This window comes from Papaver somniferum, chromosome 8 (genome assembly GCF_003573695.1).
Source record: "Papaver somniferum cultivar HN1 chromosome 8, ASM357369v1, whole genome shotgun sequence".
Taxonomy (NCBI): domain Eukaryota; kingdom Viridiplantae; phylum Streptophyta; class Magnoliopsida; order Ranunculales; family Papaveraceae; genus Papaver; species Papaver somniferum.
The window spans coordinates 133,755,959-133,778,886 of record NC_039365.1 but is presented as its reverse complement, the minus strand read 5'-3'; the positions used below and the strand labels follow the sequence as shown (position 1 = coordinate 133,778,886).

The 22,928-nt window shown below is 37.5% G+C and overlaps 1 protein-coding gene across 1 annotated transcript; it reads right to left on the bottom strand.

Moving 5' to 3' along the window:
• Window positions 1-8,209: 8,209 nt before the first annotated feature.
• Window positions 8,210-19,098, bottom strand: LOC113303115 (zinc finger protein BRUTUS-like). Its single transcript, XM_026552109.1, has 13 exons — window positions 18,637-19,098; window positions 17,592-17,801; window positions 15,176-15,738; window positions 13,170-13,395; window positions 12,819-12,987; window positions 11,523-12,728; window positions 11,171-11,342; window positions 10,847-11,068; window positions 10,639-10,776; window positions 9,938-10,172; window positions 9,741-9,800; window positions 8,986-9,057; window positions 8,210-8,868 (listed from the first exon to the last, which is right to left on the bottom strand). The coding sequence occupies exons 1-13, from the start codon at window positions 18,967-18,969 to the stop codon at window positions 8,740-8,742; spliced, it is 3,735 nt and encodes a 1,244-aa protein (XP_026407894.1). The 5' UTR covers window positions 18,970-19,098; the 3' UTR covers window positions 8,210-8,739.
• Between the last annotated feature and the right edge of the window lie 3,830 nt (window positions 19,099-22,928).

Sequence of the window (22,928 nt, the reverse complement as noted above, 5' to 3'; positions counted from 1 at the left end):
CCACAAGAGTCATACGTGAAGAATGATCTTCAGTATTTTCCTTGAATTTGCAGTCTCTTATTACACCGAGAAGAACATTGACATGGTGTTTCAACCGATTAAATCTATCAGCTTGGATTCTAGCAAGATTTAGAATCAATTCACTCTCTTCAGCTGTTTCCCGTTCATTAATAGAGATGGTCTCTTTTGAAGGGTAATCGGAATCACACATGTCAGTGTTTGTCTGTATCGTCAGAACACAAGTTTCGTCTATATTCGAGATTGAAGTATCTTTATCTTTATTAGACTTAGAAGAGATGGAGCTTTTATTTCTGGTGACGCGTTTATCAGAGATACTATTCTTGTCCATAGAGTCAGATCGCTACAAATACAGACTTGTAAGGTCTTATATGTGTTTGCCTGCTCTGATACCAATTGAAAAAGCGGGGTTCTGACAAAACCACCCAATATTTCGCTTAGAAATCTGTATGGACAAACTCTGAAACACTTTCTAGAGAATCAACTAGACAGTCAGACTCAATCTAGATAAAAGTATCTCAAGGAGTTAATATCTCAATCTCTCGATTTAATCTTACTCAAGCAAACTGCGAGTCTTAATTAAAGAGAGATAACTTGGATGGTACCAAAGACCAATATCCAAGGATCAATAAATATCAATCAACAACCGTTAAGTCGGGCTCTCCAATTGATTGATCTAACGCACAACCTGTATTATTTCAATTATAAAGATAAAACAATATAATGCGGAAATTGAAATAACACAGACACTAGAAATTTTGTTAACGAGGAAACCGCAAATGCAGAAAAACCTCGAGACCTAGTCCAGATTGAACACATACTGTATTAAGCCGCTACAGACACTAGCCTACTCCAAGCTAACTTCGGACTGGACTGTAGTTGAACCCCAATCAATCTCCCAATGATCCAAGGTACAGTTATGCTACTACGCCTCTGATCCAAGCAGGATACTGCGCACTTGATTCCCTTAGATGATCTCACCCACAACTAAGAGTTGGTACGACCCAAAATCGCAGGTTTTAACAATAAACAAATTTGTCTCCCACAGACAAGTCTATCAAAGGATCAATCTGTCTCCCACAGAAAAACCCTAAATTTTTTGTTCCGTCTTTTGATAATAATCAGGGTGAACATGAACCAATTGATAATACGGTCTTATATTCCCAAAGAACATCCTAGATTAATCAATCACCTCACAAAAATCTTAATCGTAAGGTAGCGAAACAAGATGTTATGGAATCACAATCGATGAGACGAAGGTGTTTGTGATTACTTTTTATATCTGGCCTATCGGAGATATCAAATCTCAAGCCAATCAATATGATTGTACTCGTACGATAGAAGATGCAAGATCAGATCACACAACTACGATAAAAGTAGTATCGGTCTGGCTTCACAATCCCAATGAAGTCTTTAAGTCGTTTAACCCGGTTTGAGAAAAGAAAACCATAGGGTTAAAGGAGAATCGACTCTACTATGCAAACTAGTATCACACGTAAGGTGTGGGGATTAGTTTTGCACAATACTAGATGTCTCCTATATATAGTCTTGCAAATCAGGGTTTTGCCTTAGTTACAAAGCAAACAATATCCACCGTTAGATGAAAACCTGATTTAGATTCAAGCTAATATTTCTCAACCGTTAGATCGAAAACTTATCTTGTTATACACACTTGAACTACACGCCTTTAGGTTTTTTAACCGTACCCAAGCGTGTGTATTGTTGGTTCAATAATAGTCAACCAAAAGGTTAGCCATATGAGCATTTCATATTAACCATGTTCTTCTTCACCATAACTAGTTCAAATGACTCGGATGAACTAGTTAAGAGAGTTGTTCAATTTCAAGGAAATCTCATGTAATACACAAGACACAATTGAAGCAAAGATGATTTGATTCACTCGAATCGGTTCATGAGCTTTTATAGCCACGGTTTGAAAACTGCATTCCTTAGTATTTATAAGTTTAAGTTTAGAAATCATCTTCAGATATATAACCTTTCTCAAGTTCGCAGACTAGGTTCGTGGACTTAAGAAACCGGTAGAGTTTATAAACTCCAACAGAAAATCTCTGCAAATACTTTCCGCCGGTTCGTGGACTGGGTTCGCGGACGCAGCTAGTTCGTCAACTCCAACAGAAATTCTTGGGATGAGAAGTTCGGTAGTTCGCGGACTTGGCTCACGCCATTCTTCGGTTTCTCTTGATCAACAAAGTTCGCAAATTTTGGTTCAAGGAATAGGACTTATTCATAAATGTGTTTCCACAACAATGTTTATGTCCATCATTGGTTATGTAATCTAAACTCTCATTTCAATCATTGAAACATTCTTAGAGGACGTTATATAGTTGTTAAACCATTTCTCGTCAAAGCAATTTTCAAAGTGATTGAAACATATCATGACTTTCGTCACTAGGTAAAGATAAACTTGATCGAAGCGAAAAACTTACCAAAACATATTTCGAGATATAGATAGGCGAGGTATACTCGGCTCGAAATACCAAATGTGTATAATCCAAGTCTATATATATAGCATATGACTTCTTGTCTCAAAGAGTAGAAGATAGAGTATATAGACTTTTGAGTGACAGATAAGTTCAAGTCTTCACATACCTTTTTGTCGAGAAGTTCCACCGGTTCCTTGAGTAGTTCTTCTTCTTGTATGATGAATCATCATGAAGTCCTTGAGCTCAACTACACTTTTATATCCTAGTCCGAGACTTAGCTATAATGGACTAGAAATCAAGACTTATAGTTTTGATCACTAACATTGACAAACATGCTTGAGATAGCAACGCATGCGAGGTCGACCGAGCAATGCTCTAACACATATGTTCAAGAATGAACATCATTATTATAGAGTTCACTCTACATAATGAACTCCAACTTTAGAAGTATGACTAGTGAGAACTACCGTTGCAAGTTCATTCTACGGAATGAACTACACTACGAGTTCATTTTAGAGAATAAAATAATATTGCGAGTTCATTTTACGGGATGAACTATTGTTTCCAGTTCGTTTACAGAATGAATTATCTATATGAGTTCATTCATGAAACCGATTGGAGTAAATTAGATGACACGATACTAAGGTGCGAGTTATCTTTAAAAAAAAATTCCCTAATAGCAATGAAGGCGTGAACTAGTATATATATCATGGTGGTGTATAGGAAAAAGAAAGAAAGAATCTAGATAAAAGAGAAGTCACTTTTTTCTTATAAATAAAGAGGGTGGATCCGCTTACTTTTATTCTCACACTTTTGACGTTATTTTTTTGAATAAACCCCAAAATGTATCGGATTTGAAGTTAATATTTTGGGGATATGTTCTTTTTACAAAGATCTATATACCTACCAAAGATGAGCGCATTTCTAAAAATGTACAACACCACCATCTATTTTCAAAGTTAGTCGTTAAAAAAAACGAATTTCCAACCATTAAAATTATGATTTGTAGATAATGATGATCAGTATTTTTGGAATGCATTCATTTTTGGTAGGTATTTAGAGATTTTTTAGATGAGCATATCCCCAAAATATAGCTTCCAATCCGCTATTGTTTAGGTTTTATTGAGAAAAATAGCGTACAAAATGTGAAATAGTGTGAGACTAAAAATATGAATGGATCCACCCTATATAAATAAAAGAACCAAATAGATATCTATTAAATTTTGGTTGATGAAACTAAAACGGAACCACCTAAAAATGGAATAAAGGACAATTTTCTCATTTTACTGGTCCATCCAAATCAATCATTGGTGTATTTATAAATGACTAGTTAGGATAATATCGCATATAAATGACTAGCGTAACATAATTAGTCATGAACAATTGCATTGTTATAATTTTGAATTCTCATCGAGAGAGTCTGACATAACTGATTCTGTACACTCCTCTAGTCTCGAAGATCAATGTTTTACAAATGTGGTACTTTTTATGGTGTCTTTATTTGTAATTTTTTTTTGTGAAGCATGAATTTTTTTAATCAACTAGAGTACGATTACATGTGGGTATGTAATACTCATACAGTCATTTAAAATAAACAGGTTAAGAAAATATTGTCTGCTCCCAGATTGTTGGTGAAAGATTTCCTGTTTGACTTTCATCCGCCGCGTGATTGGCTAGTCCATTTGCTGTCTGCTTTCTTTCCCTATAGTTGTGCTGGATAATGTAATATAGTATATGTCGTATTCTCTAGTTTATTTCAGTAATAATTTCTAATATATACCATGTCGGTTCAGCAGGAGAGCTTATGCAACGCATGAGATTTTCTGAATCAATCTCGAAAAACACTTTTGGCCAATATTTCTTTGTCGTTGTTATGGATGCCATTAGCATGACCCAAGTTTCAGCGGATAAAGGTTGCTAAACCTAAAAGTTTCACTAGAGCCATCACGGTTCTCGCCTCCGACCTGTAAATGAAAAATGCACCTGCGATTTTTGGGTATCCCGTGGGAACCTCCATCTGTGTTGATTTTAATACAATCCATGCTAAGCTGGACTAGTACATTGAGATGGTTGTTGTTGTTCTTGCGTTACTTATTGGGATACTAATTGGTGGAATATCCGTACACGTACTTACCATGTCGAATATTTTCAAATTCATTCAAACTATTTTTTAAGATATGTTTGGCATTTGGTTAACCCTCTAAGACACTTATAAATACATATTTGATCACTTAATCACTTGTGATTGTGCATCAAGATTACAGTCTAAAGTGTTAAATAATCGTGACTAAGCTTATGGTTCAATACGGATAACCGGCCATGAACTATCATTATACACGGTTCGGTTACGACTGACCATAATGTATATTCTACTATGTGATTTCAAGTCGAATTTCCCATATGCTTACGTGAAACCCTAATGATAGCTTCATCTAAACAAGAAAGTGTTTGCTTGATCCTCAAGCTATCTTAGCTTGAATCTTAAGCGACCTTCGATCTTGAAAGTCTTTAAATAGAGAGACTCAAACAACTGGAAAATTAAATCCCTGACACTTTGGTGTATTCTAGTTGTATTCTAGCGTCGTCCTCTATTAACCTAGGTCTCCTCTGTGAAACATAATTAGGTAAACGATCTAAAGGCTTCACTTAGGGATTCGTGAAGCCAGGTCCGACTATCTTTTACCTTGATAGTTTGTGTATCCTGATCTTGCTTTTATGTATCAAGGTTTTCGTAATCTCTTTCAAGCAAGATAAATAGTAATCGTAAAGTTTCTTCGTCTCAGACTTTGTGATTCTGCAAGATAGACATATGATAATGATTCTTAATTGAACTTGTCTAAGATTATTCATGTGAAGTGAATGATAATCTAGGCTTCTCTTCGGGAGTCATAAGTACCTGATTTTGAAGTTTTCTAGCTTTGTCTATTACAAACAGATTTCCTCACCTTGATCTCACAATCTAAATGGAAATCATATAGGAATATTTGTTAAAGGAAAATTGGTATCAAAAGTCTTCACTTAGGTTGTAAAGGACGTCAGCTGAGGGAATCAATTGTGTAGAATATTGTGAGATTCAACAGACGTAAGGAGCCCGACTGTAACTGAATTGTTTGGAGGATGGATTTGACCTCAACTACATTCCAGTTCGAAGTACTGATAGTAGGCTAGTGTTTGTAGCGACTTATTACTTGGTGTATAAATTTGGACAAAGTCCCAGAGTTTTTCTGCAATTGCGGTTTCCTCGTTAACAAAACTTTTGGTGTCTTGTGTTTTTCCTTTTCCGCACTAGTACCTAATCAATTGTAGTTATATAATCCATATATATATTGATTGTGGTCGATTATATAACCTTTTTTTGTAGAACTCATATCTTGTAAGATAGATAACAAGTTTCGTGCTTGGCAGAACTCCGATCCGTTTATTGGATTCAACTACATTGAACTTGGATATTGTTGGGATCCTAGTCCCACATTGGTTAGATGGGGCTTAATTGGTAGTTTATAAGTCAATGGGTTCCCTCATCTAGTCAACCGGTTTTCGAATTGAGTTCTATCCATGGGCTTATGACGAGTTTAGGTCGGTACCCTAACATTTGGTATCAAAGCAGGTTTGGTTATTCTCAAATTTAGCAAAAAAAAAAATTGAAATCTTTCGTAAACGTCTGTGTAACTACTTCATTTTGATAACTCACGCCATTAGGAAAAGCATCAGTATCCTTTTCAACATCAGTGGTAACCAACTTAACTTCTTGAGTCGAATATGTAGGCGATATTTCACCATCTTTGCTATCATCTTATGTTGTTTTAACAACATGAATTTGAGGAAACTCGACTCTAGGTTTCGGAATTGTTTAGAATTCAAGGGTCGGTACCCTAACATCTGTCATCAGAGCAGGCTCGGTTATTCTCAAATTCAGCAAAAAAAAAAATCTTTTCTTTTCGCTTCCGCTATTAATCATAACAATCACTGAAGAAGAAAGCTACAATGGATGCTTTGCTTACTAAGCTACAAGATTCAAGCAACGAAAATATGACTAAGTTGATGGAAACTCATAAGAAGGAAATGGCTGCTCTAATACAAGCAAATAAGAAAGACACAGCTAAGCTTGTTGATACTATTACCAGGAACATGGCATCAATTTTTTTGACGTGTTTTCCTCTTAATACTCCGCCTTGTGATTCTGATTTCAATGGCAACATTGGTGATATTATTGCTCAACATAAAAGATGTAACATTGTTTCTACAATTGCGCAAACAGGTACCAAATCCCTTCGTTTTCAGTCTGATGTTAAAACAGAAGTAAGAGGAAATGGTAAAGATAATTTAAGCATAGAGGTTGGTGATGGTGTTGTTTTCAGAGGTGTTTTATCCGAGAAGAACATCAACAAAGAAGATACCGCGACTCCAACATGCCGGTCACGCTTAGCTGCTGTGTTAGAAGATTTTCGACGTTCAACTAGAGCTTTCGGGGCTACACCTGCCGCGTTACCAGCTCCACTGGAAGAACTTGAGGAGGAGAATATAATCAATCAACTAAAACCAGTTTAATTATTTTCTTGTTAATAGCCTTATTCATACTTTTCTTCTGTTTTGCTCGTATAAATCGTGTTCTTCTATTGCTTTTGGGTTAGAACCCTAACATAAAGTGTTGGGGCACCTATGTATGGGCGTAGTTGTCACCCGCATTGAATACTGATAGGGGAGTGAAGCCGCCATAAGAGAAAGGGCTACCTTCGGGTCAGTGTCGATAGAGTGGGCCAACGAGGACGTTGGGTCTGGAAGCGTGGTGGGATGTTGGGATCCTAGTCCCACATTGGTTAGATGGGGCTTAATTGGTAGTTTATAAGTCAATGGGGTTCCCTCATCTAGTCAACCGGTTTTCGAGTTGAGTTCTACCCATGGGCTTATGACGAGTTTAGGGTTGGTACCCTAACATATATTGATCTTTGGAATTGTCCGAGTACTCTTACGGTTATATCAGGCTCACGGATTCCTTGTCTAGAACTTTCTGATTGTAAGAGAAATATATATAAACTCTTTGTACAATGTTGTTTAAGGATCATTAAGATGGTCTACTTGGAATTGTATTAAGATTTTGTCCATACAGGTTACCGAACGAAAAATTGGCATGTACTTGATACCCCTCGTTTTTAAATGCAACTTAGGATAGAGAATGGTAGACCTTTGTTAATTGTTTTCCACAAGAAAAATTGAATCTTTGTTGGACAACCTCTTGGGTTGGGCATTTATATCCAGATTCCAACTTTAAATTTTGATGTAGTAGACATTTTTACAATGGACGGCTATCTTTGGGGACGCAGATAGTAATGATTCTATGTGCTACTTTTGTGCAGGATTAAGGCTTGGAAATTATGAGATCCAGTTAGCCTGAATAGGGGTTGTTAAACCATTCCTGATGAGGAGGAAGATAAATGGATGGAATGTATATAAGAGAGATGCCAATTGTTTCCATTGTAAACCGGATGAGGATATCAGGCTAATCATGCAAACTCCATAATCTTTTCATGAGCACAGCCTTAATAGTGGTTGCCACTTTTTCTTATGCCAGTCCCCCTCATACTAAAGGATAAAGTCTTTTAACCGAGGAATTATGCCCAGCAAAAATTCCTGGTGACACGGTCTATTCGCTTAATTATATCTATATTATTTCTAACTGAATATAATTAGCAGAAGGGGAGTACGACATCGCTGCAGCATAAGAACAAAGAATTAGAGAAGCGAAAAGGAGACAGAAAAGTAAGATATATATGTGCCTAGCGTTCCTGCTTGGAGTATACAGATGAAGTATCAAAAGGAAGATGTACAATAGAGAAACTGTTGAAGCTTTTCCTGGTTCCTGCCCCATATCTTCAGGATAATAACATGTGCTGTGCTCCACGAAAGATTATTAAAATGATAAAAAACACCAATAAGAAATTGACTCTTACGAGCCTCTACAACCTAAAACAGCAGTGTGTGAACAGGCACATGGTGACCGGTGTACCATTGCATCGACTTTTATCTTCCTTGATCGTCAGGTTTATGTATAAATCAAAATACAGCTATAACAAGAACATCTTAAATATACAGAGGATAAGAACTATTGGCCCTTACAGAAGAACAGTAGGGAAATGTTCCCTGGTAGCTTTGCAAAAAACTCCGATAGATACAAACTAGGACTCAAAAGCGTGGTTATGAATTCGTATACAACTGGATCCTGTTGACTGTTGTATTTACAAAGATCCATGCCACAAGAATTACTTTCTTCATTCATTTGTCATTTCACAGATGGAGTTGAGGTCGCCTTGATTACTCTGGTGTTGTATGAACCACAAAACCCGCATTTATGATACATCCAGTGGAATCGCGAATTTCCTTTTTTCTCGCAGTCATTGCACAAAATATCCTGCATTTTCCCAGGTTTCATGGCACTTACAAAGCAATAATCTCACTAGAAGACAGATACATATGGAACACAAGCTAAGCCAAGAAATTGAAAGAAAATGAAGATAATGGAGCAAACCTGACAACGATCTCTGTACTCTTCAGGAAGCCCTTCAGCAGCCAATAAGGCGTCAAGCATCCCAAAGTAGACCTAACATAGATTTACAGTTTAACCTGGTATTAAAACAACCTGAAGCCTAAAATGAATGGAACATATAACATAAGAACCAAAACCTAAAGCATGCACCAATAAACATCAATCACATGTTTGGGGTTCCAGGACTAGACTTCTTAGGATGAAACTCATTTGAATTCCACAATCTGTATCTTGATCTAAACAACAGATTTCATCATCTTTTTATGTATAATAACTAGCCCTTGAGGCTTTACCTGTTATCATAACCATTCCCACACACGGTACTATCTGACTTGAAAGAACCAATCTATCCTTACTTGTCCACAACCTATGACCCTAAAGAACTTGGCTATTCCCTTAGTGAAATGATATATCTTATACAACTCTCTCATACATATCACTCTCCCCAAATGTCTATCCCCTCGCCATAATGGAGTGCCTAGATTAGTTTCATAACAGTACATACCCTCTAATAACTGATCTATCGCGGGTCATGCAGCTGCTATAAATCCGAAGAATCTGACCTTGAATATAGGTACAGATTTAGATGCCTAATGGCTTTGTATCATGATTTACTTACTGCTTGAACAATTAGCTAGCTTACACAATTTCTATTTCATGTTTCGAATACAAGATATGTATTTCCAGAAGAACATGTATAAACAAATTGGAATGAAGCAAAATCTGTCAAGACTTACTGCCATATCGCCCAACGATTTGCTACACATAGGACAGGTGTAATGGCTGCAAGTGTATGCCTGAACACAGACCAAAAAGGGAAGAGAGTCATATTTCCAGAAGAAGAGAAATAAAATAAGAAATGTGAAAAAAAAAAAAAAAAAAAAAAAAAAAAAAAAAAAAGAGAGAAGCCAAGCGGAATCCACAAGCAACCAACCTGAAAACAAGCAGAATGCATAAAGTGCCCACACGGGAGTGCTCTGACAGCCGCACTTGATGTAAACAGGAAGTCACAGCAGATGGGACAGTTTGACTCTAGACCTTTCTCCCGGCACTTATGATCAACAAGTTTCATGCCAAGGCAGCAGTTGCATTTCATGCAATGGAAAAAATCAATACCCAGTCCGCTACCAAGGCGGCACAAATTGCAGAAAGGGCAATGGTATACTGTCCTGAAGTACCGAGTAAGAGGAAACATAGGTCAGCAAGAATCCACATACGAAAATCTCATATCATGGTTGTGTTTTCATAGATCTAACTGGAGTTGTTATATGACAAGAGAGACTACTTTCACAATTGCAACTTACTGCGGCCAACAACAAGGTGGTTCAAACCTTTTACGACGTCACTTGGTTAACCAACACGGGAGCAAGCAAGTTGTCAACAAGTTTTACCATCAAATCAGTGAATCAAATAGGTTCAGCTACAGAGCTCAAAACTAAAGGAATTACACAGTGCCAGATTTCTCCCATCCAAAGATAGAGATAAAAACACCGAACTAATTATTAGTGTCAGAGACTACTAGAATACAACCTCCATTTTAGTAAACAAATCCACATTGATGCATGCAAACATGACATGGACATAATCGGCTGGTGGGAAATATACATAGATAATGTCCAATAAGAATTATTTTACCTTTCATCATCAAAAAACTTGCAGATATTACAGTAGTATTTGGACATTAAAAACCCATTGCAGGATGGAGTTGCACAAATTGGTCCAACAGCCTGAATTTTTAAACAGCGCATGCACATCATTTCTGTTGTCATTTTCCTGCGAAGCATCAATAAAAATCAACATTTGAAAGATCAACCAGAAAGTATCCAATCAATATGAGTCCTACCTGTCCATTGAATGATCGCTGACTTCATCATGGCAAAACCTGCAAGCGAACAACTTCTTACAGCAAGCAGCTAAGAGTTTGCAGTTTCTTTTGTAGTGCTCACAACCAAATATTTTCTTCTCAGTATCTCTATACGACGGAGAGCATCCGGGCACATCTTCCCCGTTCATAGTTTCCCCTATTCTTGTTTGTGGTAACATCTGTTGTTCAGCAATCCAACCACTACAGTAACCCACTACTGTTAGATAGAAGCCCTCAGCATGATTAAGGAGTAACTGACACAACCATAAAGTTCATATACAGATATAAATTGCAGGAACAAACCTAGTCATAAGATTATAAAATAAATAATCTTCTCTCCTTGGATCAAGTGACGACTCCGTTGAAACTCTTCTTATCTCCGACTCAAGCTCATTTCGATTAATGTGAAATATATCTTTCCATCCAGGCTTGAACATCTTGTCGCCCTGATCTAGGCTTTCATGGACATCCGAGCCTGAAAAACAAGGAAGTCTAAAAGAATAAGAAAGAAATGATCCGACATGACAAACACAAACTACTACCATAAGATAACTACCATACCTACATAACAACAGGTGCTTATTGGGATAAATTAAGCATCAAAAGTAAGCCACAACATAAATAAATGTGCCAGAAAATAAAAGCATCTTATAACCTCCAACAGAAGTACAATTGTCTGAGACTGCAGTATGTGAGGTTTCTGGAGTGGTTCCTTTCCACCATTCACTAAGCCACTCGCTGAACATTGTGTTCTTAGTTGCATGCTTCCACGTGTCCATCATTTTAGTCTGCTCATCCTGAGTAAGCACAGAAGTTACCCATGGAAGCATTGACTGGAGCACCTCTGCACCTGTGGTGCCAATTATACGTCCAACAATTTTGTCTTGCTCCTCCACAGAAAAATGTCTATCAAACAGGGGCCACAGCTCAAGTTCTTCCCTGAAAACATGCTGGTCCAGTGTGACTCTTACAGACTTGCACATTCCTTGAAGCTTTGTGGCAAGCTCGTTGTACTTTTGTACACAGATATTACCATCACAATCAGAACTTTCATGCAAATCTTCAGTCTTATGGATCCTCAAGCTTCCATGAATTTGTAAAAGCTCCGAAAGAACAGATGAAATGTCCTCAAAAAGTGTCTCCTCCTGCTTGTGATCCAGAGTGTACGAGTGGCTTACATTATGAAGAGCCTCTTTGGATTCTAAGGCTGGGAACACTATCTCATCCTCAGCATTACTGTGAGCTCTGTACAAGCCCCACAATAGACGAAATCTGCCGATGAACAATCGGAGGAATCTCTCATCACAACCATTAAGTTTTCCAGACTCGACATCCAAATACTCCAAATCTTTGCGGATGGCTTTATGAAATTTGAATATGGTATCAATTGGTCTAGGAGAAGACCCAACAACTGAGGAGTTATTATCAGTTTCCCATGTAAAAAGACTAGAATTTATTGAAGGGGCAGGGCTGAGAGTTGAGGATCGCATCGACTTTGCAGAAGTAAGTGAACCTATTCCAATAGTCCTGCTATTTACCCCCAAAGCAGGCACACAGCAACCTTGATTCCCAAGATTGACGGTTTCTGAACGATCACAACTGTTTTTGGTTTCACATGATCCCGAGAAGTTTCCACGCTTCACAAGTCTTTCTTCTTTGTTTAATTGAGCCGATAATTTCTCCTCAGAAGACAAGGTAGATGCACATGCATGGCGTGGTCGACTACACCCCTCTTCAATGTCAGTCAATCTTTTCACTGGACAGCAACCGATGACATTTGAAGGTAAACATCCATTTGAAGAACGACCCTTGCATGCCCAACCAGAGAAAAGTGTAACTAACACACTGTCTGTTGCTGGAGCTGCATCACATGATTATAAGTTAGTTAGAAATGTAAACAAAATTAAAGCAGCCTTTGCTGAAGTACAAACATTCAGAATGGATATAGAACCTGCCAAGTGCATGTTTTGCAGAAATGACCCAGCTTCCTCTTCACCAAGTGTTCCCACAAACCAGGGAAGAACACGCTCCACCAATTTCAGAGGCATCATGCATAAACTTTGATACAAAAGCTCGCGCTGTTTCGCAGCGCTAAAATGCTCCCGTGCAAGAGGAAGAACCTAGATATGCAAACATACTTTCAGGATGCTTTTCGAGACGGAAAATATTATAAAAAAAGTTGGCACTGTTTGAAAGGAAATTTTTTTCTTTGATCAGTAAAGAAATAATTCATTCATCAAATATAAGGTACAAGATAATTGAACCACCCAATAAGCAAGAAGAGAAAAAAAAAATTAATCACCTGTTCTTCCTCATTATGGAAGTGCTTTTGTATAGTGTCCATTATTTGATCAGCATGTGAGCATAGCCTGGTATAAAATTCAGCTGAAGTTGAACTTGCTCCTGCATTTTGTATACTCTCTATCAAGCACCTAAATTTTTCAAATTGACTTTCTTCCTCAGCATGCTCCTGAGCAAAGGAGAGCTCCTGATCTACTGCAGGAAATATAACCTTGTCCTCGGCAATACTGAATGCAGGAAAACAGATATATTGAAGCATTACGAAGAGTCATGCAACAAGCCTAAAATGCTGCATTTTCACTAGAATCCACACTCATAAAAAACCCAAAGGATAATAGGTGTGTTTGATAGGCTAGGAAACTAAATAACCAATTTAGACCTGTTTAACACTAATGTCTAATTAGGTTTGGTCTTCATGGAAAGATGGCGTTAGTTTCATGAGTATGTTACCCGTCATGTAAATGAAGTATTTGTAAAGCATTACAATATATGTACCAAATGTTGTCAGGCGGTCGCTAGGTGGCCAAGAGTGGCCTGGGGACTATATGGATAATATTCATACAAAAAAAAACAAGATATACAGATATACTGGGTTTAGTATACACACTTAGCTCTAATAGTCTACTTAGGCTAAAAAGGATATTTTAGGGTGTTATTTTGACACTAATTTTTATACTTAGGATTTCAATTATTAACCACCATCTTCTTCCTCTCTCTTTCTCTTTCTTTTTATCAAAACCAAGAAACACAGAAAACACAATAGGGAACAGCAAATAACAAAGGAAACACTCGCTTTTATCCTCTTCCTCTCTTCTTCTCATTTCTTCATCATCTTTTCATTATCCAAAACTTATGCAAAAAGAGATAGAAATCTTCGCATTCTTAAGGTTTCGGGCTTAGGCGCCGCCTATTCACCAATTGGTGGAAAGTTGCCCCATTTCGGGCACACATTTGGCTACATCATTAGGTGCAAAACACCGCAAAATTTCGGGCGCCCTAAAGCCGCCCAGTCCAATTTTAATGGTAGTTATTTACATGTTTGGCAAACTCTTCTGCTTCAGTCTTAACTAAATACGATGGAAGAGTTTTGCCCAAAGGTAAGTAACCACCATTGAAACAGAACTAAACCCTTATTACACCTTTGCATTAAGATGTAAATACTTGAATTTGAATTAGAATAATTTTGTGAGATGGGTATACAGTCATGAAATACATGTCAACTTGCCACATAAACCTAACCCAGAAAAAAAAAACAGTGAGACTGAACCCTAATATCAATGAAGTTGGGATTGAACCCAAATTGCACGCTAATGCTGAGACTAAAAACTAAATGTCCCACCTAGTCTAACACGGGATCAGCTCAGAAAAACCTAAGATAGCATTTATATAGTCACGGGGTTGCTATTTGCCTGCACATCTTCCCTAAGAAGCTTGAGCCAAAATATAAGCTATGCAGATTGGGTTGTCTTTGTTTGAGTCTCGCGGATAGGAAACATAGGCTCCAAGTCTATAATGGGAACAGTAACCAAATCGTCCAGAAATACCTAACCAATAGTTCAAGGGTTAAACATCTTAGGATTTAACTATTTAAGTAGTTTATGCCTTTACGAAAAATTTGGAATCCAGCTTCACTAAGAATAAATATATCCAGACAACTGATCATATACTATAACCTATCACTAAACAGAGGTAGGAAAGTTGACCCAACCCTGAACCTTAATTCTTAGTTCTTACATGGCATCAGATGTATCATCTAACCACCATCGAAGAAAGAGATATCCTTGGCAACTTTTGTCTACAGAACACCAAAAGGCGTCTGTGTTACTCATCGTGTTGTCCAATAAATTTAACTGATTATTGGAAACAACAAATAAAAAACAAAAGAACACAAAGAAGAGGTTTAAAATGACTCTACAATAAGATCATGCAATTCAGAGATATATCAGGCTTTCGGACTAGGAAAAACTTAATGAGTTATGACGAGCAACAGAATGGAAAATGAAATACCTATGGAAGATACAGACTTCGGCAATGAATTGCAGCCTCTCATTGAATGCTGACAAATTTGAAAAGTCACCAGCAAGTTGTATCGCCCTAGCCTCCTCAGCTATATCCTTCAACTCTCTCTTTATAGCATTATGCCAAAGTAATATTTCGTCAATCGGATGCACACCAACCAAATCAGTGACAGCACAAGTAGACTCTGAATATTTCCGTTTCCCAACTTTGGAAGACCCACATGCACACTGCCCTTCCTCAGCTTGCTTAACTAATTTACCTGACCCATAGTCTTTACAACATCGAAACTGGGGATCATATTCACAAATTTTGCACTCACTTGGAATATCTTTTCCATCCATCCAGGTGAATATAACGTGTTGAAGAAGCTTCTCATCTGGGACTATCTTGCACAGACATTTCAGCATGTCCTTATTTTCATCAAATGTAATAGAAGATGAAAGCCATGGCAGGAACTCTGCCATCATATTCACAGGAATGCTGCATAAAAATTGCCAGACTAGTGATGCCTGCTCTTCAAATGTATATTTATCCTCTAATAAGGGAAAGACCTGCATATAGCACATGCAAATTGTTATGAGTTACACCCGCTACACCCATCATTGTAACAGATCACTATTACAAAAGCCTCTGCCATGCATAGTTGGCGAAACAGATCTTGTTCTTAACCTAGAGTTTATAAACAAAATAGCAATTTGATCATTGAAATATTTGTATAGAAGTTAATATGGATAAAGAGCTGGTGGGTTAGCACTAGACGGCTGCAGGACACAGTAAAAGAGTTAAATTTTTGCCCCCCTATATGATATCCAGTTATCTGCGATGTAGGCAGCATGTCGCAGAATCACTAAGAGACTGATGACGGACATTATGTGATATCTATTACCAATTAGATAATACACCTCGAGTTGTGACCTCGTCATAGCTCTTGTAAAGGTGCACCTTCTAGCCCTTAGATATTACATTATAGATATATTCGTATCTCGAGACAATATTTAAAAAATAAAGATGTTTATATTATTTTTCTTAGTCTCTGCAGCTAATTTTGATTCTCACCCGTGAGAATATACAGTAATGCTGTTCTGTTTCTATCAAATCACACTACTTCAACAGTTCTGTTCATATTGCTCTATATGGGCTATCTTCTTTTCCGTCTACAGAAGACACACACACACACACATATATATATACCTCCTGGTCTTAACGCGACTGTGCAAAGCTAGTCGCTCTATCTCAATGAAACAACAGATGACTTGGTCATTTTTTAAGCCATAACAGCTCGCTGAGATTAACATCCTCCAGCAGGGCATCAAGTGCAGCAGGAAGAATAAATCTGGTCCATTGATAAATTCTGTGTTGAATGGCTCTCCGGGGGATTGTTAGACTCTTCTAATATGTTTGTAACATTTGGATTTAAGAGGCTAACTAGGTGATAAGCAAATTTGCAACGTCCCCATTAAGCAGATAAAAAAATGACAGTAACAGTACAGAAGAAGGTACTTCAAGAAAATTCCCACTAACCACAGAGGTCATATTATAAATCTCAGTTATCAGCACTTGCAACATTTAGTCTTTCGTACCATATAAAATCTTTACACAAGCTGGAAGAACAAGCATGATATCAATTACATCACCAATAGGAACGTTCAAAAATTTTAATAGAAGAACAAGCAATGCTAGAAATAAACATGGTTGTTTAATATCTAACGACAAGAAAAAAAAGATGTACTTTTAGACGTTTCTTGAGCATGACAATTAGAAACCGTAAGTATACGGAGTTAATCTCACTGGTGAGAATAGATTTAATTTGTTAGAGAGACTACGCAGCAAATAAAACTAAATGTGGGATGTAAAAACTTAAGAAAAATAATACAAATATTTTATTTCTTAATATCTCGAAATGTGAATATATCCATGACGTAGTATCCAAGGGCTGAAAGGTGCACCCTTACAAAAGCTATCACGAGGGTGACCTCGTCATAGCACAATTCTAATACCTCTACAAATTCCTGATATATGTTGCATTAGGAGTCTTTTGTTGGGGGGGAGGGGGGGCAGGTCTTTAAATGAGGACCCTGGAAATTTTAGGATGTAAAATTACTTGCAGAAAAGCTTCAGCAATCAAAATAACCAGTAAAGCGGAAAATCTGGTTCTGGGTAAAGCCTTAAGGGGGTTAGGGTGAAGATGCCAAGTATAATTTTGTGTGACATCCATGTCAAAACTGACACATACTTGTGTGTAAGTTTTACATCCAGCTAAGTAGATACCCCCATAAAACATTAATATGTACCTCGCGGTTAGAAAAGCATAGCTATTATTTGCGGTGCAAAGTCGTGTCAGTACAGATGTTCAAAATACAACGAGAACAATAATGGACCATAACAAAACAGAAAGTGCAATTACCTGCTCCTCTTCCTTGAACATGTGCTGGCTAACTGATGTTTGAAGAGCTCCAGTACGAGAAGCTAACTCTCTTCGAAAGCTTTCGTCATTTTGCATACCAGAATTTAACAACTCGAACAACTGATCAAAAAGATCACTTTCTCCCTTGTGCTCAAGGGAATATGTCCGCGCCACATTCTTTACACGTATGTCAAGAGCTGGAAAGATGACCTGCAGATTGAAAAGAACATGCAGTTAAAACTTCTGGAAGATAATAATTCCTACGTTAAAGTAGTATGGGATCAAGATGGGAAATAATCTCGGAAGCCTTCAAGTATCGACTATCGGGTTCTTCCTCAATAGACCACTATTGAATCCTATTGTCCAAAACAAATTTTACACATCTTTACTGTCAACCGTCTCAGCCCTTCTTTTGAAAATACTCTCTATCCCAACATATACTGAAACATTAAAGAATATAGATCAAGATAAATGCATATTCATCATCATGTGATCCCTAAACCAAACTCAAATTGCACTATGCGGTTGCAGATATCCTAGTAAAGTTAATGCTGGTAAAAACTAGGTCATTCCACCGGTCTTTTACTAATGAAATTGAACTTTGATAATCCAATACAAACACCAACACCAACACCAAAGAAGAAATAGATGGTGGCTTCTAGGTATTACTTTCTTATATAACTTGACCTCTTTGTAGACAAAGATACGAGAAATAGTCTTACAAAGACAAAATTCTGTAGAGAGAAAAGGGTCCTCATTGAGATAAGTTGGGTTAAAATTTCCTAACTTTTCTTAGGTTATTAGGTTTCCCTTGAGTATGTAGGCATCTTCAAACACATAAAAGCAAAACTAAACACACACACGGATAATTATGTATCGAGATTGGATGATGATACAACTAGTTACTGAAAATTTGATTTCTAGATCCATTGTTTCTTTGTTTTACATAATCGAATTAACGATAGAATGTGGATTTCAAATAACTAGAAAACGATGTAAACCTAACAAAAAAACAAAATAACAAGAAAAAAGGAATGAAGTGTACCTCATCTTCAGCATTGCAGTGGTGCTTATAAATTGCACGAAGAAAGTGATAACGTTGTAATAATGGTTGGATATCTCCATTCTGATTAGTTGCAAACGCCAAAGCATCACGATGTAAACCTTCAAGTTCAGACCTAATAGCTTTATGAAAGAACAAAAATATATGAATTGGCGATTTAAAGGCCGCATGATTATTATTATTCTTCATACATGATGATTTCGAAGAAGGAGAAGGAGGAGGATCCGCAGGAGGATTTACAGTAGCAGTAGTAGTAGCCATTAAAGTAATTCCTCCTCCATCTCTATGTTGAACACCTGTTAATGGCGTCGCCATTTTTTATAATTTTTTTTTTACAGATTCCAAACCCTTAAAAGAACCTCTTTCCGTCTTTAATATCTCGATCTCTCTTTATCTTCTTCTTTATTTTTGTTGTTTTACATTTCCATCTCGTGTTGCTCTTGATTCAACAACAGTAGGGAACAAGGGGGCGGCCTTAAGACACGAGGATATATTCGCTTGAGTTAATGTACGTGGACCAAATACCCTGACTTGGCACGTGACCTGTCCACGTGGAATTTATTTTTTTATTATTTATTTATGGACCAGAAAAACCTGATAAATATTTTATTTATATTACTGTAGGAAACGTCGTTGGTAAAGAAATTCTTATCTTGTACTGAACTTTTTAGCCTCGGCGTTTTTAGGGGCCACCCGAAAGGATTTAGGGGCCATCAATTTAAATCCAGCCAAAGATTCTAGTTAAGGATACCCTATATGATATTGAAGTTATATAAATGCCCTTCTGGTAAAACTGTATAAAAACCAAATCAAAAAAAATTCTACTCATTTCAACTCTTCTTCTTCCAGTTTCATATTATCTTCCGATTGTGGAAGAAAAAAAAACTTTCCCTCGTTCTTGTGTTCAACCGAAACATCGCCGCGAATCGTAAAATCAAAACATCGTCGATTCGTTTATAAAACAATGGATAAGGGAAATGAAACCCACAAACCTATAACCAAAAACGTTGCTCGGGGTATCGATCCGAAGATTGGGATTTTAGCAAGAAATAAAGAAATTGTTGCTGCAAATGAAGAAGAACGCGAAGAATGCGAAGAAGAAGTACCCGTCGATGTAGTCGGTGGTTGCGATTCCGATAGTCAAACACTTCGTCAACTTCAAATGGCCCCAATTAGGTAAGAATCTATCATTTTTGGGGTTTATTTCGCTTTAATTCGACGAATCGAGAAAAAAAATTTCTAGGGTTTTCGGTTATTTATCCAGATTCGGGGGATATTCATGCTTATTTACTTCCGAATGTAGTCGTGTTCTTCATTTCTCAAGAACATCGACAGTATTCGGGAGAAATATTTGATGGTTATCGGCCGAATATTGTTGGTCATATCTTCCTGGATACAAACTGGTAATAATCGGTAGTTTAATGAATTTTTTGGCTCCTAAATATATTTAAGTAGACACACAGTATTCGGAAGTACACTCACTACCGAATATATATATATATATATTGAAAAAATCTCAAAATTTCTGATATAGGAAAAATCCCATTTTGGGGCCAATATTTATTCGGAAGACAATATAATGTTTTATACCTCCGATTGTGTAGGATAAAATTTTAGAGTTTCTGAACTCCAGTTGATGAATATTCGGTTGTAAACATGTTTAGTTATATTCCGATTGTTTTTCATTCGGGAAAAATATGTGTCTTCTTACTTCCGAATTTGTGTATTCGGGTTATAGTTTTGTACTTTTTTTTCCGATTGTGTAGGATGAAAAATTTAGAGCTTCTGAACTCCAATTGATGCATATTCGGTTGTAAATATGTTTAGTTAGCTTTCGATTGTTTTGTATTAGGGAACAGTATGTGTCTTTTTACGTCCGAATGTGTGCATTCGGGTTATATTTCCATACTTTGTCTTCCGATTGTATAGTTTGTAAATATTGTTCCTTTCTTTGTTGTTTAGACAAAGTCGAGAAAGGAGGAAGAAAGTGATAGCTAGTGCTAGGAGGGAAAGGAGTGCCAAAGATAATTCAAGTGCTCAACAAAGCTTACAAGAACAAAGCAGTCAACAAGGAGTGCAACCAAGTGCTGAACAAAGTGTAGAACAACAAGGCAGTGAACAAGGGGTGCAACCAAGTGTTGAACAAGCCGCTCAACAAAGTGCAGAACCAACTGCTCCACAAGTTACACCCCACCATGAAATTGAACCAGTTGATCCAGTGCCAAGAGTAGAAGAAGAAGGACAACCAAGTGGTACCCAAAAAGCCAAAAAAGGAAAAGATGGTGTAAAGAAGGATATTGCTAAGAAAGCATCACATCTTGTCCCTCAGCACTTGAATAAGAAGGGTATTCCAGCAGGCACAATCCTTGGGCTACCGGCGGATGGAGGAAAATTGCTATTTGGATACAAAGACTCATGTGCCAGAGAAATATACGAAACCGAGGTAATAAAATTACTATTTTTTATTAATGTATTGTCTATGTGTTATATCGTAATATTTGTATTAAGGATTTTTTTTATGTACTTTAATAGGATCATCAAGATGCGGTCCGTCTACTCAAACCTACCGCCGCACCAACAAAAATGCTTGCGTGGCCTTTATCCGGTGAATGTGAAAGGTTCAAGTCAATTGTTGCCAACTCGGGGTTAGCTAATGCCGCCGAGAATTCATTGTTGGAACATGATCGTGTGGCCATATCGGCGTTCGTGGAGAGAATGTATCCTGAGACCGATACTTTCCATATGCCGTTTGGGGAGATGACGATTACTCCGGATGATGTTGTGCAGATTCTTAACCTTCCCGACCAAGGCACAACTGTGAAGTTTAACTACACAAAGCAGTTAAGTCTGGCACAACTTTATGCTCTAACTAAAAAGTGCTTAGGTTGGGATGAAGAGACAACAAAAGCTGAGTTTAGGAGGCATGCAAGTTACAGAACAAGACAGATCAACATTACAGCTTTGATGAATATGTTCCGAGGCACCTTGGAGAAGGAAAAGAATGAAACGTTAATTGATGAGCAAGTGAACCACGCTTCCACCGCATATCTCCTTTGTGTATTGGGATGTGTCGTATTCCCCAATACTTCTGGCAACCGGATCGACGCCAACCTTATACAACTTTTGGATCCTCTCCATGAAGTCGGTGACTATTCTTGGGGCACGGCATGCCTAACATTCTTGATGGAAGAGTTGAGAAAGGCTTCGAGGCTAGGAACCTACCAAGTTGTCGGGAACGTGGCTCTATTGCAGGTTTTTTATTTAACTCTATAACTCACGCTATAGTTATTCGGTAGACAATACATATGATGCATATTCATAACTCCAAATGACGCATATTCGGTAGGAAATGATCCATCTCTTTTTCCGAATGTTGGTTATTCGGTGGCTAGGTACTTATTTTTTTTTCCGATTATATATAATCGGAAATCTTATTTTGATATTAGAACCGAATATACAGGCCAGAAAAACTACAGGTTACTGAACTCCAAATGACGCATATTCGGTAGGAAATGATCCATCTCTTTTTCCGAATGTTGGTTATTCGGTGGCTAGGTACTTAGTTTTATTTCCGATTATATATAATCGGAAATATTCTTTTGATATTACTACCGAATATACAGGCCAGAAAAACTATAGGTTACTGAACTCCAAATGACGCATATTCGTTAGGAAATGATCCATATATATTTTCGAATGTTGGGTATTCGGTGGATAGGTACTCAGTTTTATTTCCGATTATATATAATCGGAAATAATGTTTGGAAATTACTACCGAATATACACAATCTATTTACTAAAACTTGGTTTCTTATGTATATAGGCATGGATCTATGACCACTTCCCTATCCTGAAGTTGGCCGGAGAGAACCCGGGGTGGTGCAAAGGTACTCCTAGAGGAACAAAGTATATATTTGAAGACAATCGTTCTAGGACAAAAGAGCAGCAGTTGATTCACATGAGGGAGATTTTGGACCAATTGAAGGCCTCAGACGTATGCTTTGATCCATACAAGGAAGATCGAGCCAGTGGGCATATAAATGTTCGGTCGGACTTGTCCCTTTATTTTGGACCATTGTGGCACCCCACAGGATATGTGATGTATAACCCCTCTAGGGTGATGCGACAACACGGGTATATACAACATCAACCTGTGGAGAAAATGGGGGATTACTACAAATTGGAGTTGGAGTTGTGCTCTTCTAGTGGTGATAATCTCACGATTGTTCACACGGGCCCACCTACTGTTCTTGATAACTAGGATAAGAGGAATG